Source organism: Sciurus vulgaris (genome assembly GCF_902686455.1).
Source record: "Sciurus vulgaris genome assembly, chromosome: 3".
Lineage (NCBI taxonomy): Eukaryota > Metazoa > Chordata > Mammalia > Rodentia > Sciuridae > Sciurus > Sciurus vulgaris.
Genome location: NC_136463.1, coordinates 35,859,546 through 35,877,688, shown reverse-complemented (window position 1 = coordinate 35,877,688; position 18,143 = coordinate 35,859,546). Strand labels below are relative to the sequence as shown.

General features: G+C 37.2%; 1 protein-coding gene across 3 annotated transcripts in view; it reads right to left on the bottom strand.

Moving 5' to 3' along the window:
- The window catches only part of MED13 (mediator complex subunit 13), a 95,158-nt gene extending 77,522 nt beyond the window's left edge, over positions 1 to 17,636 (bottom strand). For all 3 annotated transcript variants that reach the window (XM_079131338.1, XM_079131339.1, XM_079131340.1), the window contains exons 1-3: positions 16,824 to 17,636; positions 14,760 to 14,994; positions 5,595 to 5,763 (exon numbers count right to left, since the gene is read on the bottom strand). In XM_079131338.1, coding sequence (XP_078987464.1) covers positions 5,595 to 5,763; positions 14,760 to 14,994; positions 16,824 to 16,889 — 470 coding nt within the window. In that variant the 5' untranslated portion in view covers positions 16,890 to 17,636. The remainder of the gene's footprint in view (positions 1 to 5,594; positions 5,764 to 14,759; positions 14,995 to 16,823) is intronic.
- Between the last annotated feature and the right edge of the window lie 507 nt (positions 17,637 to 18,143).

Below are 18,143 nucleotides of genomic sequence, written 5' to 3'. Positions count from 1 at the left end.
TATGACATGATGGTACTTCAGAAATGTGATACATGATAATCTTGTTGACAGCCAATATAGACAAACCAATATAGACAGATCATGCAGGGGAAGGGCAGATAAAAGATGTGTCAAGACTGAAGTAACTTACACCTAACTCAGTAGAGCGTGGGTACCTTGACATAGGTATGGGGTTCTCCTGACTCTAAAACTCAAAACACCCTCACAATTTAGACAATTCCAGGAAGGTTTGCAGACCATCAAGTATATCTTTCACCAATAAACACTACCAAGTTCAGTTAGGCTTAAAGTTCTAGAATCACATTGTTACTAGTCAATATATCCATTTAACTACTGATGATTTGAAACGTCATCAGTCCAAATTGAGATCCAGTCAGGATAAAACACAAGCTAGGAATCAAAGACTCAGTACAAAAGCAAACAAAAAAAACTTATTTCATTAATATCTTCTGTATATTTAATTACACATGCTGAAATATTTTAGATATACTGTATTAAAGAAAATATTAAAATTACTTTCACCTGAATTTTGATTATTTTTGTTTTACTTTTAACCACCTGGCAGAAAATTTAAAATTACATATGTAGCTTATACCATATTTTTATTGAACACTGCTACTCTGGAAGACAACAGAAGAAATAAGTCCCTAAAAAACAATAGCAGTAGCTCTCAGCTTCTCTGTAAGTTCATGTTTTTAGAGAAACCCAATCAAAGGACACCCTAAAGCTACTAACAACTACTAATACTTTTGCAGTACATTTTTACATCTCATGGCACTTTTTTTTTTCCTAGCAGTACTGGGGACTGAAGCCAGGGGTGCTCTACCGCTGACACTCAGATTGATTGACTGATTGATTATTTATTTATTTATTTATTTTTCCCCCCTGCAGTACTGGGGATTGAACCCAGGACCTTGTGCTTGCAAGGCAAGCACTCTACCAACTGAGCTATATCCCCAGTCCCCTTTTGATTTTTTATCTTGAGACAGGGTCTTGCTAAATTGCTGAGGACCTCAGTTAACTACTGATCTGGTTTTGAATTAATAATTCTCTTGCCTCAGCCTTCAATTTGGGATTAAAAGAGTGTGTCACTGTGCCAGGATCATGGTGTTTATTTTTAATTAATTTTGGAGATCAGGAGATAATATAAAAGCCAAAGGTTAGGCAGAAGTTAAATACACCTTTATGTGTGAAACTTAAAGGCATATTCTTTCAACCACTGTCTTTAAAACAAAAATAAAAACACTTGGTCGCTCTTGCTCAGAACGACCTGCTTTCAATCTCAAACATGTACTCTTGCTTCCTGTTTAATAAAATCTCCATGCTGTCACAAAAAATAAATAAAACCTTGATCAACTTCTTTAATGAAGCACCAAATACGTTAATTATAAATATAAGGGCTCTGGTATAAGAGACCATCTAAAAGAACTTCCTCCAATGACAGAAATGTCCTGTACTTTCAATACCCAAAACAAAAGCCATTAGTCACACAACAAGCACTTGAAAAGCAGGTTGCAAAATTGAGGGTTTTTTTTTTTTTTTGTTTCTTTCCCCCAGAATTGGGGATTTAATCCAGGGTCTTGTGCATGCTAAGCAAGCACTGTACCACTGAGTTACATCCCTATCCCTAACTTCAAGTGAAATTTAAAACGCCACAAGTGGCTAGTGGACAAATTAGCACAAGTCTAAAACATCTTTTTTTTGCATTACTGAGTACTGAACCCAGGGCCTTGAGCATACTAGGTTGTAGTAGTAGTACTGTACTACTGAGTTACATTTCCAGTCCTAATTTCAATTAACTGAATTTAAAGAGCCACAAGTGGCTAGGAGCTACTAAGTAATGGCAGCACAAATCTAAATTATCTTTGTGCAGGGTTGGAGAAAGAGGATTAGGATTGAACTCAGGGGCTCTATATTTGCAACTCTTTATATTTTATTATTTTATTTATTTATTTATTCATTCATTCATTCATTCATTCATTCATTCATTCATTTATTTGCAGTACTAAGAATTGAACTCAGGGGTGCTTCATCACTTAACTACATCTCTGGTCCTTATTTTTTTATTTAGATAGGGTCTTGCTAAGTTTCCCAGGCTGCCCTCAAACACACCATTAGGCATGTTTGGTAGACAGAACCTCTCAGCCTCCTAAGTAGCTACTAGGATTACAGATGCATGCCACTAGGCTAAATAACACTTTTTTTCTATAAAGATCCACATTCAGCTCAGACAAAGATGTAGATCAATGGTAGAGCACCTGACTACCATGTATAAGGCCCTGGGTTTGACCCTCAGCACTGCAAAAAAAGAAAATTAAAAAGATCCCAAATATATATTTCAAGCTAAGTATCTTTGGTTTTGTAGGCCATCTGTCTCTGCTACAGTCTTTTGAGCACTTTTAAGGTAGGCTAAGGCCAGGCAAGGTGGAACACATCTTTAAACTCAGCTACATGAGGAGGCTGAGGCAGAAGAGTTGAGAATCTGAGGCCAAACTGGGCAAAAGGGCAAGACCCTGTCTCAATAAACAAATATATGGCTATCGTTACGATAAAATAGGCTAAGCTAAATTACAATATTCAGTAGGTTTAATCCATTTTGACATATTTTCAATTTATAATGGTTTTATTAGGACAAAATTCCATCATAAGCTGAGAAGCATCTGTAAAATAGAACACCTATAATTAATATACTGTAATAAGTTATGTGAATAAGGTTTCTCTAGTTTCTTATTGTACTTTCACCTTTTCACCTAAAGAAAGCACTTTATGGCTTCTCTTTGGCATATCTGAATGGTTCCACTCTCATTTTCATACTTAGGGGCCATTAAAAGTAAAACAAGGGTTATTTGAATACAAGCACATGACAAGTGATCTGATAACCAAGAGGGCTACTAAAGGACTGAGTGGGTAGTGTATATAGCATGAATATGTTGGACAAAGGAATGATTCAGGTTCCGGGCAGGATGAGTGGGACTGCACAAAATTTTACCATATTACTCAGAATGATGCACAATTTTAAAAACTTATGGATTATTTATTTCTGGAACTTTCCATTTAACATTTTCATACCTCAGTTGGCTGTGCATAACAAAAACAACAAGTAAATTAAACTGTGGAAGAGGAAGTACTGTCTATGGTAGACATTGCTACCTGCCTACCCAACATCCACATTTCCTCATTCTTTTGCCCATTCCCCTTTTATTCTTACTAAGAAAACTCCCATATTGCTCAGAGTGGCTATTTTATTTTTCCAAATAAAAGGTACTTATTTCTCTTAATATGGCCAATGATACATCAGGTTTCCAGAAACTAAACTTCTCTTTGTCCTCCTCTTCTGCATGGCATGTACTGTCAGGTATGAAGGTTCAATATCCACTGGGACTATGAGGATGAAGCTAAAGGGTCAAGATGTCCCAGCAGAAGACTACAAGGAACCTTGTATCCTTGATGACATTACTGAACAGATACACCAGAATAATCTTCCTCCAGATTCCTTGCTACCTGCCACGTAAGCCAGGTACATAAGTTTTCCTCTTATTTGCAGAATGCATTCCTAACTTGTATAATTATTTTAACAATAAATTTATCAATTATCAGAGGGGAAAAAAAAATTTTATATTTCCAAGATTATCTACTCATCCAGTCAACTAAAAAGAAAAGCTTGAAAAAAACACCAGGTGTACATGAAATGATGTACGTATATAATCATAACTAAATGTTTACTTCGTAACCTCTCATTTGGAAAAACAAATTCCCTCAAATTTCTCTACTTGTCGCTGGTTCATCTCAAAGCCTCACTAATTCAACAACTGCTTAGGACTGAATCTTCTAACAGACTTTCATATTATTCAAATCACAGGGAAATGTAGTAACTTGAAACTTTTAATTGCACAAGAAAAAGAGAGTATCTATCTTAAAGTCTTCTATGCCTCCATCTGCTAATGAGTGACATAAATTTGCCCAATTCCAAGTTCAGGAAAATTACTAACTCTCCAAAAGTGAATCACTTAATTTTGACAGAGTATTGTACCTGTATTTTATTCCCAGAAACACTGAAAAACGATACTTCCATGCATAAACCTGTTTTCTTGGTACATTTTCTTTTCGTCTTCCCCTGCCTCCCCACATTTGGTACTGAACCCAGAGCACTGTAGCAATGAAGTACATCCACTACTCTATTTCTAAGACAGTCTCACTAAGTTGCAAGGGCTGGCCTTGAATTGGCAATCCTCCTGCCTCAGCCTACTGAATTGCTGGGATTACAAGTATATAGCACATGCCCAGCTTCTTTTCATCCTACATTTTATCAACCCAAATCAAAATTCAGTCCACTGTTAATACTTAAAACACAGCCTATTCCCACAGTAAGAAAATGTGGTATACATACACAATGGAGTTTAATTCATCCATAAAAAGAATGGAATTATGTCATTTGCAGGAAAATGGATGGAACTTGAGAGCATTATGCTAAGTGAAATAAGTCAAACTCAGAAAGTTAAGTGTTGTGTATTTTCTCTCATATGTGGAAGCTAGAGAGGAAAAAGGAAAAGAAAGGTGAGGGAAATCTCATGAAAATGAGAGACCAGCAGAGTAGAGGGAAGAGAGAGAAGAAGAAGAGGAACAAAAGGAAGAGGAGGAGAAGAGAGAGAAGGAAAGGGAGGGGAATACAGAGCATGGGGGAATATTAAAGACCAGATTATGTTCATTTTGGATTTTTGGTTTTTTTGGTTTTTTTTTTCCCTTTGTTTGGTACTGAGGACTGACCCCAGGTGCACTTTACCACTGTGCTACATACCTAGTCTTTTTATTTTTCTTTTGAGACAGGGACTCACGAAGTTGCTGAGGGCATCGCTATGCTGTTGATGTTGGCCTCAAACTTGGGATCCTCCTGTTCAACCTCCCAAATCACTGGGATTACAGGGGTGCACTACCATACCCAGTCCAAATCACATTGTCATATTATAAGCATGTATGAATATGTAACAACAAATCCCACTAGTATGTATAATTATAATGCATTCTTTAAGAATACGGGGAAAATAAATAAAATTAAAAATTAAACAAATAAACAAAAAGACAATTCTTACAATGTATATGTAAAGGGGCAAGTGAAGGGGTCAACAAATGCTTGAGCCAGGCATGGTGGCATGTGCTGGTAGCCCAGCTGCTCAGAAAGCTGAGATGAGAAGATAATTTGAACCCAGGAGTTTGAGACCAGCGTGGGCAACTTAATGAGACCCTGTCCCAAAAAAACCTGCTAGATGTAGTGGTACAGATCTATTATTCCAGCTACTAAGAATGCTGAGACAGGTGGAACCACAAGTTCGAGGCCTGTCTTAGGAACTTAGGGAAATATAGCTCAGTGGCAAAGATCCATGCTGGCATTTGATGCTCTGAGATCAATCCCTAGCAGGGCAAAAAAAAAAAGAAAAGAAAGGAAAAAGAGAAAAAAAATAGAATACTTAGAGTGCTTTGCTAAAGTTAACCTCCTGAACATGTGCATTAGATATTAGCTTGTTTTATTCTACATTCTCTGTAGTTATAAAAATTAACAAACCTAAAGAAATACAAAATAGTTAAATAAGACAGCTTACCTTTTATTTATAGGTTTTTCATCTTTTTCATAAGGCTTTACAAACCACTTGCCAATACGTACAAAGTTCCGGTTCATTAGACACCGTTCCAACAGATTGTGAACTGCTTTGAAAAGCAGAGTACGGCATTCATAGGAAAGTCCATTCTCCCACACTCCATCTTCCTCTTCTAAAAAAGAAACAAAGGAAGCAAAAAGTAAAGCAGTAAAAAAGTTTACAGTTTAAATTCTATATTCACAATCCCTACTCTACTTCAGAAAATTAAACTACAACACTCAATATATCTCTAGACATTAAATTTTTAGTTTTGAAAGTTACTCCCTAAGTAGAAAGCCTGAGTGCCATGCATTCTATCATACTGCCCAAAGATTATCTGCACAATGTAAAATATGGTAATGATATTATAAATATACTGACTTGATTTCTCTATCAATGAAAAGTACATCTGCTTGTATAATTTTGAAAATGTTAAACATTCTATGATGCCAATTTCTAAACTGGCTCACTTATTAGTTACCTTCTCCTAATTCTTCCAATTATTCAACCTGCCCCCACTTCCAAAAAAAAACACTTGCCAATTAATAATTAAACTCAAAACATTTCATGTCCATTGGCATTCTAATCCACAACTCAACTATAAAACTAAGTGACGAATAAAAAGAAAGTCACTGACACAGAGCCTAACAAGCAATGCATTATCAGCTACCTTCGGTCTCATTTTAGGCAAATGATTTCCATGATTATTATTCAGTACAAGATCCTTTACTAAGGGAAGAAATTTAAAGATTTAAGGCACTTCTGGCATGAAGTTAAAGCTATCCTCACTAACTATATAGCCTCAATTTTTGGTAGCAAATCTATTAATCACTCCAAGTTAACCTACCAAATAAATAAGTCATTTGGAGATAAGTTGGAATGTAGTTCAGAAAAAAATTTTTTCCCTCTATCCATTTCCTATCTACAACAAAGCATCCAATGAAACCCACTACATATAATCATAACACTTTAGCATTTTAAATTTTGTCATATTTCTAAATTGTTTAATTCAATATAATTAAATATCTTCCCTTTATAACTTTATAACTATTTCCTAAATATGGATCATCTTCATTCAACTAAGTAAAAATAAAATGAGATAACATTTATTATAAAAATGCATTTACTGGGCTGGGGTTGTGGCTCAGTGGTAGAGTGATTGCCTCAAATGAGTGAGGCCCTGGGTTTGATTCTCAGCACCATGTAAAAATACATAAAGTCCATTGACAACAAAAAAATAAAAATAAAAATAAAAGCATTTACTAACCTACAGAAGAATAACATACACTATGAGCTTTTGAATAAAAGAGATGTATTAAGAACAGCACATAGTATTCAGAGTTTATACAAGAAATGAGTATAATAAACAACAACTAAAAAGAATAATGTCAGTGAACTTTAACTGCACTAGAAACTGTGCCATTACAAAGGTTAATGATGATTTTGTATTGTTCTTTCAAGGGTTTCTTTCAAAGCAACTAACTGGTTTTTCTAAAAAGTTAAGTTTTTCAAAAAGAAGCTTTAGAAAAATGACAATACTTGAGAGTTGGAAAAAAATGTTTAGACATTAGTATTAAGCATTAACATCAAATAAGAAAACTTCTTCACATTCTATGGAAGAGACACTTATCAACTTCCATTTAAAGTTAAAATGCTTCCAGGTTTCATTTTATTAAAGAAAGTATTAGGCAAGGAAAAAAGGAAATTGGCACTCAGTGACTTTAATTAGTTAAAGGTCTAGATCATGAATTTCTGAGTTGCTAAGGAAAAAATCTTACTCTGCTTTCAGCTTACTGAGGACCTTATTTAAAAATTAAATAGCTGTTAAAACTTTTACCTCAAATTATGACTTATTATTCCTAGAAATATATGTTTCAAATTCCAGTAATATTATATAGGGAATATCTTCCATCTCTTAACCTCTTTATGATTTATTAAGTATCCTTTGTAATCATCTACCTCAAAAATCCCTACCTTCTAAGAAGTATGATGGTTTTAACATTTGTCCCACACAAGCAGCCTGTTAACAGAAGTTTTTCTTAACTTTGGGTATGTTTTAAATAAAAGACCCAAGACACATAGTTGCTATTATACATATCAAAGTTATACAGTTGCTATAATCCTCAAATAAATTATCAATTTAAAACTTCAAAATGAATTTGCTTTATTTCCCAAAACAGAGTTGTGGTTCATGAAACACCATTCCAACAGATTGTGAATTCCTTTGAAACAATTAAAAAATCTTTGGAACATTAAGTTATATATAAATTTTCACATAAAATTCTGAAAATGTTATAGTTTTAACTTAAAGAAATCCATTGCAGTCAAACTTGCAGCTAAATGATTTAAAGAATACTAAATGTGGTTTAGGAAGCAATCAGTATTAATTTTAAAGCATTTCTCCTTCCCTACTCTGATTTTATCTAAAGAAACTCAGGTAAACTTAATGCCGTAAGGCGGGCATCTCGTGCCCCCCTCAATGCATACAATTCTCATTGATACTAAATAAACATTATACATAAAACAGAGGAGTAAAGCCCACCTGAAGGGGTTTTCCAAAGCCAACAAATCTCTGAAGTATATCTTCACCTACATGGCATGTGACTAAGCAACCACTACGCTAAAGTAATAGAATTTCATTTTTTTGTTGCTAAAGTCCTAACAACACTCCATGAAAAGTTTGAAGGCTTTTGATTTTGTTTTAAGGAGAGTGTCACTTAGAAACAAGAAGCCGACTGAGCCAAGTTTCTAATATTTTGATTTCGCAATAACCATAAGGTACTTTCTACATGAACTCACATATATAATATATGAAATGGTACAACCAACCCCCTAAGACATTAGAAATATGAACCTTACACTAAATAAAAGAGGTTCTTGAATCTCAACACCAGTATTATAACAGGAAGGAGAAGGAAAAGGGAACACATGGCAAATCTTTACTTAGCTCTTTTGAACTTAATCTGTCATACGCTAATGAAAAAAGTCTGCTTAATGCCTTTGTTTTCCTTCCCTTATATCTGTATCCCCATAGAAAATAGTTTTGTTTTTAATAATTTTCCACTGCTATTAACATTGTAACTTTTAAATCATCAGTGTCACTTGAAAATTTTTACAAAGCACTTATTTGCAGAATTTAACACAAAAATTCAAATGCTAAATTTGATTACCATGTTTTTTCTGAGGCTACAAATTATAGTGGTGTCAAAGTGTGTCACAGGCCCTCAAAATAGTTCTCTATCAACAAAATGAAAATCAAAACCAAAAAAGCTAAAACACCCATTACTCATCGTTTTTCTCAAACCTGACATCTTTAAATATCTCCATGATACCAACTGATATTAAAAAGCAATCTCTTCCTACATAATTCTGCTAAACTATTAAAATATAATATACACTAATGAATACAGAAGGAATGATTCAACATTTAGCATGGTAGAAAAATACTATGTATTCCCCAAAAAAATAAAGAGAAATGCAATGTCTTATCAGTGCTTGTTTTGAACAATAATTTCTCATTCATAATCAATTCATTCAACAAATACTACTGAGTGCCTTCAGTTCACAGTACTATTTATTTACGGCAAAACCTAGACATTTTTAATTTAAAAACAGCCTGATATGTTGATTGTTATCTTTGGTTTGAATGTCTGATACACTTCCTTGCTTTTTCAAAAAGGACAGTCCTCACAAGAAATACAGTAAATGAAGTTACCACCTAAAAGACTAGCCAAAATAAAGAACTGGGTCACAAGTAAATTTTACATTAGACATTAATGAATTAACTCTCTAGGCCACCTAAGGCACAAAACAATTTTTTAAGTTTGGCTAGCACTATAACTACTACAGTTGGCTTCTGTTAAAAGCTGTCACATAGTTAAAGTCCACTATAATTAATATCCTTCAATAACAGCATCCAAAATTAAATTTGGAACAATGGCCTACTTAAAATTTGAGTTATATGCATTATGATGGAATTCTGATATAATAAGAATATTTGGATAGACTGATAAAATCCAGTATAGAGACCCCAAGAACTAGGAAAAAGAAGAAATATTTTTAGAGCTGATTGTGTCTGTTTTTTAGTTCTCATAGTGCCATTTTCCTCTGAGAGCCTCATCACAGCTAACTTGGGAGTAGTTTTTGTTTTTAAGGGGAAGAAAAAAGTCAATGAGAACAGCAATTCCAAAAGAGTTAGGATACAAGCTGAATGCACTAACATGTTTTGTGATTCCAACTACGCAGGAGGCTGAGGTAGGAGAGCCTCAAATTTGAGGATAGCCTGCACAACATAATGAGAATTCATTTCAAAAAAAAAAAAAAAGAGAGAGAGAGAGAGAGAGAAGCAGAATAAAAGTACAGAGAAAACTCTTCTTCAAGGACAAACAAATGAAAATGGAACAATCTTGCTCTGCAGTACACTTGAAAGAACCAATCGGAAAAAAAAAAAAAAAAAAGAACCAATCGGTGCCGCCTACTAGAGATTTTTGACATTTTTGACTGGAGGACTAGAGCTAAGATTTTTCCCACGACCAATTTTATAGTTTTCCCCCAAAATCACACAACCATTAAATAAAATTTGCTGCCTGTGACTCGGGAGGATGAGGCAGGAGGAGTCCAATCAAGGCCAGTCTCAGCAATTAAGCACCCCTGTGTTCAATCCCTGGTACAAAAAAAAAAAAAAAAAAAATTCTTTTTGCTACAAAATTTAATTAAAAATTATGTTCGGTTTTCAAATACAGGAAATTTTTTTTTTAACAAATATCTTTCTGGAATATTGTAGTTAGACTAAAACTAGACAGAACAAATCCTAATTCAAAAATCATCTGATCTTAATACAAATTACTTTGCTCAACAGTACAGACGACTGCTACAAAATGAGTGAGGGTTTAAAGTATGCATAAAATCAGATTTGGTATGCTGTAACTAATCTTTACTAATTAGCAATAAAATGAGTTTATATTCTATTTCTACACATCAGTTAAACTTGAAAGGAAGATGACTCAAAATAAGTGCTAAGTGACATGAGAAGATGAAATTAACATGTACTTTGGAACCTGACTAGATTCCTCAGAACTGCCAAAATGCAGCAGTCTAGCTAGCATGCTACAACAGACAAAGAACATAAAAAAAAAAAAAAAAAGAAACCCAGATAAAACACAGATATACCTTAGTTAATAATAAAGCATCAATATTGGTCCATTAGTTGTGAAAAACACATCATTCTAATACAGATATTAACAATAAAGTAAACTGAGTTACACAGAAACTCTATACTCCCTTTATAAATTTTATGTAAATATAACCTTTATAACTTTTATTTAAATATAAAACTATCTTAAAAGTTTATTTTTAAAAATATACTATGGGTGACACAAAGATGACAAGGGGGTTAAGCAACTGAACATTTCGGTTAGAAAATCAGAATTCTATGGGCTGGGGTCAAGTCTCAGTGGTACAGCGCCTGTCTGGCACATGTGAGGCACTGGGTTCAATTCTTAGTGCCATGTAAAAATAAACTGTATTGTGTATATCTACAACTAAAAAAAGTATTTAAAAAAGAATAACTGAAAATTCTAGTCTTCTTTGCAAAAAGAAATAACTTCCCTTCTCCCCACCAAAAGAAAAAAAGGGTAAGTATCATCATCACCATAATCACAAACATTTCAGTAACAAGATGTGTTAGGTGCTGAACCAAACAGAAGGACTCTGCCTGTGAAGAGCAGGCTCAAGCTAAATTAATCAGCTTTTTAGTTGCCACCTGGGTCCTTCCAGTTCCCCTTTCCTCAGTGCTACACCTCCACTTGGAACTCAGAATTGCCTCCTGCAGCTGATGCCACTCCTACTGTCCAGCTGCTCTCTTCTCAGGGGAGCTTAAAAGAAGGGAATACAGTGCCACAGATGGAAAGAAATGAAAAAAGGTGAGAGGGTGAGAGAGAGAGAGAGAGAGAGAGAGAGAGAGAGAGAGAGAGAGAGAGAGAGAGAGAGACACACACAGAAAGGGGGGGTGGGGGAAGAGACTGACTAATTACCCCAAAAGGGAGGCAGACAATGTCCCTGGGGGGGGGGGGGGGGGGAAGAGGGCAAGATAAATATACTCCATCTGCAAAGAGATTATTATTAAGATATGTTTGATTTAAGTAACAACATTCTAAAGTAAATGACAGGTTAAAACAAACAAAAAAGCTAAAATATAAATACCACTGAATATGTAAACTGTAATAGTACAGGACAGGCTTTGGAACAGTAAATATGTTCACATACTATTCTTAATTGTATTTGGTTTTACTATTTCAATCATTTCCACTTTGATACATTTTAAAAGTTATTTACTATTTAACAGCATTCAGCAAAATCTGACAACTAAAATTTAATCTCCCCAAATTGCTTTCAACACATTCAAGGATCAATATCTATCTTACAGTATGGGTGTTATTTTAAAAAATTATGCTAAAATCCTAAATTAACTAAAGAAGAAATTTTTAAAACTGTAATCCAATTTCATTACAGAAAACACAGCTGACTGATAAAAAAAACCCAGAAGGAAACAATGTCTGCACACTGCAGTGTTTTAACAGCCTACATGGAAACAGCTCACATTTAACCTTTTTTAATTTATCTGTATGCAGTGCTGAGAATCGAACCCTGTACCTCACACGTCAGGTTAAGTGCTATACCACTGAGTCACAATCCCAGACTCACATTTAACTTTAACAGGCTTTTCACTTTTAAAATTTAGTCTTTCTATGGTAAAACTAAATACTATACATCAAAAAGTATCTTCGATTCCACAAAATGTATATCTTTTTTTTTTTTTTTTTTAAAGGTTTGTTCAGATGTTCTCTCAACTTAAAGGCCAAAACCCACAAATCAGCATTATAGTTGTTTGGGTTGTATGTGTGTCTGTTACTGGATATTGAACCTAGGACCTCATACAAGCTAGGCAAGTGCCCGATCACTGAGCTATACACTCTTGGCCAACTGTTTGGAGATTTACAATGTTAACAGACTATCCATAAACTATTAGAGATTTTTAATATTAACAGACTACTATAAAGTATTGATAAACTGTAATTTTGGATAATTCAAAGTTGTTGATAATACTGTAATGCTGCTGGGGACGTAGCTCAGTGGTACAGCACTTGCCAAGCATGCATGAGACCCTGGGTTCAAGTCCCAGCACCACAAAAAACAAACAAAAACTTTCCACACATTTTAGTCAAGTGTCTTTTTTAATGATCACTTAGAGATCAAAATAACTCACATATGCCCAAGTCAATGAAAGAAAAAGGAAATTGGTAGGCTTAGCTTTTGGCATGAAAATCAGGAAGCATCATCTTGCTAAAAACTACTAGGAATTTTAAATCCTGACATATATGTATCATACATGTATATATACACATATACAAACATCATTTTACGTATTTAGAACTGTATTATTTACTTAAAACCAGGTTTAGACGCTGGTAGGTCATCTTAGGAAAGCTAGAAAAGTTGAAAAGCTTTATCATAAAAGAACTGCAAACACTCTCAAAAATAAGAACACTGAAAAATGTTTTCACGAGAAGGTAAAAAGCCATCATCGAAACAAACATATAACACACACATTCCTGAGCCAGACACAGTGGCACATGCCTATAATCCCATCGGCTCAGGAAGCTGAGGCAGGAGAACTACAAGTTGAAAACCAGCCTCAGAAACTAAAATATAAAAAAGGGCTGGGGATGTGGCTCATTGGTTAAGTGCCCCTAAGTTTAATTCTTGGTACAAAAAAAAAAAAAAATTGGTTTTACTAAGGACTAGTTCAAGATACAGACACCTGAACTACATCTCATTTCAAAATATAACAAATCCTACAGGTCAGACAATAACAGAAATCTTCAGAGTGCTCAATTTCAAATAAGAATGCTTTTTAAAAATGATCTAAAATTAGTCAGACATAACTTTCTTATGTTCATAAATGAATACACCACCAGTGAAACTCCACATCATGTACAACCCTAAGAATGGGATTCTAATTAGAATAAGTTATACTCCATGTACGTATAATATGTCAAAACACTCTACGGTCATGTATATCTAAAAATACATTAAAAAAAATAAAATAAATGATCTAAAAATCCTAAATTTAACTGTTAAAGATCATTACTGAATTAGCTGGCTGAAATATTTGACTTCTTGAAGCATTCAACTAATCATTTACATTTCTATCATCAAATATTCAGTTAACAGACTCTTACAGTCTAAAGTAAACACAAGTCTCAGTAATTACATGAATAGAGCTATGGTTTTTCTTTCTAAAGTAGCATTTGGTCCTAAAAGTTGAGAAAATAAGAAATAAGAAGAAAGTGATCACTGATTTGCTCACAAAATTATCTGTGTAATCTTCCAGATTATGACCTTCTGTCCTATAAAAGCTAAACAAGTTAGCACTTGTCTCATTATCTTTGATGTAACAGTATCTAAAAGAGTCACTTTCCAAAAATAACAAAATTAACATATTCCTTCACAAGCAAATAACAATAACAAAATAACTATATATCTTGAAAAATATACCAGAAGAAGCTACATTTCTAGATACTCCTAAAACGTCTCCATGTTCATTCAAAAGAGAGCAGTGGCAGAACTGACTCCAAATTGAGTTACACTTGGCTTCAAAAGTACTATATAACTATGTTAAAAACTTTATGTTCCCAGATTCAATGTTTCTTAGGTTAATATAACATGCCTTCTTTGGGCCCTAACCATCTGTGAGAAATTAAGGAAGGAAGCTATGTGATGGAAGGAGAAAGTTATTCAAAGCTTACAAAGCCTCCCATACAACTGAGGGTATAGATCAGTGCTACACCACTTACCTAGGATGCAGGAAGCCCTGGGTCAATCCCCAGGGCAGGGGAAGAATAAATAAAGCCTCCCATAACACACATGAATAATTCAAATAAAATATTGGTAAAATGCAATGTAAAGCTGTATTTTTATCTGGCTTTGTTATCTAACACTGGTGCACCCAGACACATGCACATACACACACACACATAAAGAACACCTTAATTTGTAATACAAACAATATTTTGGGAAAAGTACACGGTGTTGTTAAATCACTGGCTAAAAATAATAAATTATTTTCACCTGATAAGTCATGGTGAATAAGATCAGCAAAATTGGGGTCTTCACCCCACCAAAATATCCACAACTCTCTTCTTCCAGGTCTTTGATCTCGACGCCAAACACCAAGTACATCTGCCTTAAGACAGCGACTAAAACTGCTCAAAATGGGGTCTTCTTCTGTCACCGGAAACAGAATAGGGGCAGAAGTTGGACCTTGCCATACATATCTTTTCCATTTAATTCCTGTCAAGTCAGCCTAAAGAAAAGAAAGTATGATTTTTTATTACTGCACATTCACTCAAAGTCAAAAGCATTCAATACGAAGTCCCCGATTTCAAGACATTAAAATTTTTCAATGCATGCTTAAGACACTGAAAGCAGATTATGACCAACAATAAACCTTTAAATAATTCTAATAATTCGACAACCAAGAATTTAAGGAAAAAAAAAAGTTAAAAATTAACACCAACATGCCACTGAACAGCACAACAAACACAATGCGTCTCAAGAGGAACATTAAATAAAAGTATGTACTTTAATACTGCACAGAGTAAATATTTCCTCTGTCTTAAATTCTAACCTAACTGGTCACATTTGTTTCTTGGCATCAAACTTCGCACCAACAATTAATTCTTACACTCATCACTCCAGGTTTACAGAAGTCACGGCTTTAAAGAAAAAAGACATCTGAATAATTCCTTTAAAAAAGCCCTGGTAATTCTTCACTCACACACCTCTTCAGGAAAAGTCAAATAGCTGCTCCCAAAGAACTGTCATATTTGTGTTAGACTATCTTCCAAGAACCTGATCCTAAAAGTACCAAAAATAGATCCGGGTGGTGAAGACAGAAATGTTAAACCTGCTCTATGTCTCATTACATCTGAAGAGATGCTGATTAATAAACACTGTCAAGAAAACTAACATTTTATAATAGGTTAAGTGCATTCACGATCTCCATTTAGCATCATGAAAGAAATTCATCAAAGCGAATTCAACAACTTCACTTAAAAAGAAAAAGCATAAGATGCCAAAAATGAAACTGCTGATACATGACTGGCAGTTTACACTTGCCGACTACTTGAGCTCCGCCCACTTCGCTTACCTATCATATACTCTTGATATTTCTCACAGCACAGGAAAATTTTTTTTAAAAGTCACTCCAACTTTTAAGTCATTGACGAAGCTGAGCTATGGCCCAATTCTGGACTTGATATTTGCAACAGCTGGCACTTTTGAAAGTCTTCTAACTGTTGGATGTTACTAAACCTGGAGCAACCTACACAACTGTAATCCCTGCATCTAGCTTCCCCAGACTTTTCATTCCAATAAAACAGGGAGCAGCCTGCTGAAAATATTCTTTAACAGGCAAAACAGACAAATATAGAAACGTTTGGTGCAAAACCACTGCACCTCCTCCATTAGTCCCTCCACTTTCACAAAAACATAATGTTCTAATAAAAGCAAGATGGCTTGAAATTGTCAAAATGGCAAACTGTTTTCAAAGTTTAAAAAGAAAACATGAAATGGCATCTACTGGTTTTTACACAAAAATCTGAAGTCACCAAGGAAGGCACTAACTCGGGATTAGTTTGACTCACACAAAAATACATGAAACGAAAGGTTTTGAACGCATAAATCCCGGGGTCCTATTTATTGGGGGAAACCAAATCACCAGGATAAGGTCGGAAGACAGCGAAGTAAAGGCAACCATGTAAAGTGTGCAGAAGCGGACACAGTCAACAGGGAGAAAAGCGAGAGTTAAGCAAGAAACAGGGAAATGTTAGTGTCCTGCCAGATAAGGAATCCAAGTTGAAGACAAGACTACCGTGGGGGGGCGGGGGAGACCGAAACAAGAAAAAAAGCCAGCGCTCCTCCAGCAGAGCCCAGGACGTGGGTGAGTGAGTGCCGCCTCCCGGGGCTGGCCGCCGAGCGTCGCAGGGCGCGGGCTCCGGCTGGGCCTAGCCCGGGGACTCTGGCATCTGGATCCGACCCGGACCCCCTCCCCCACGGCCCAAGGGCGCACCTCGAGGCCCCCTCCCCCACCGCCCACTCGCCGCAGCCCCCGCCCGCCGCCCCGGCACTCACCAGACAGAAGAGGTTACAGTGACAATCTTCCAGGCTGGCCCCGTTCGCCACGAAGGAGGAACTCATCGTCCCTCACAGCAGCCGCCGCCGGCGCCACAACCCACCATCCGCCATTACCGCCGCCTCCGACCAGAGAGAGAAACACAGACACCGGGGAGGGCGGGGGGGTGGTGGTTGGGGGGGCGGTGGAAGAGGAGGCCGCCGGGCCGCCCGCCCTCCCCACCCACCCCCCCGCCGCCGCGAGCAGCCCCCGCCGCCCGGCCGGCACCCAGCCGCCCGGGGCCGAGGGCCGGAGGCGGGAGGGCCGCGCTGCGCTCGTCCCGCGGGCCGGACTGCGGAGCCCGCGGACGCTCGTCCCTCTCCGGGGGACCGAGGGGACGTGTGCCCCTTCCACGAGAAAAATAATAAATTACACAATAAATAATCAAAATAGAGTCTGAGTTGGCAAAGCCCAAGCCCTGGAGGGTTCTCCCCGGGGGCAGGCGCCCGCGAAGGGGCGGGAAGGGCGAGAACCCAGAGAGAAGCCCAGGCCCCCGGCCCGGCAGCGGCGATGTCCTCAAGCCCAGAGTCTCCTCAGTGGCGGAGGTGGTGGCGGCGTCTGCGGGCTCAGTCCATTCTCAGGTTGTGTCTCCGTGTTGTCCCTGGGCCGAGCCTGCCTAACGTCTGCTCTCCCGCGGCCTCACAGCCTGGACGCCGTATTCTCCCCCATTTTGTGGGCCCAGCGGGCGGTGTTTTTCCCCCTTTAATCCGAATTCACGGGTTTTCCCTTCGCTTTAATGGCGGCCACAGGGACCAGCTCGCCCTCTCTGTTCGCCCATTGGCCGTCTTGAGGTCACGTGGGCTCGGGCTCCGTGGGGAGGGGGGGAGAGAAGGGAGTGAGGGAGGGCCGGGAAGCTTTCGGCCGAGGCGGTGAGCCCCGGGGACCGGGCAGGCAGCTGGTGCTACTGTGATAGCGCCATCTGCTGGGTGCCCCAGCCAGTGTGAAATGACCCAGGCCCTGGCCCTTTCTCCTGGCGGGGAATGCAAAGTACAGGAGGCTTCACTCCAAAATGTGTGAAGATGACATAAAATCAGTTTGAATTCTTTGAGAAAGAAAGTTGGCATTAATTCCGAGATATTTCCATTTATTTCATGAGACGTGCGGCGCAAATCCCCGGACTTGAGTGTCGGAGGATCTGGGTGAAAAGTTGTCATATGAAGAAAGACACATAAACAAAACAATATAGCTGTGGGCGCAACAGCCTGGAAATTAGGGCCAGACTGGGTTCAAAGCTTGAGCCACTCACTTAACTCTGTGTCTCAGTTTCCTCAACTGTAAAA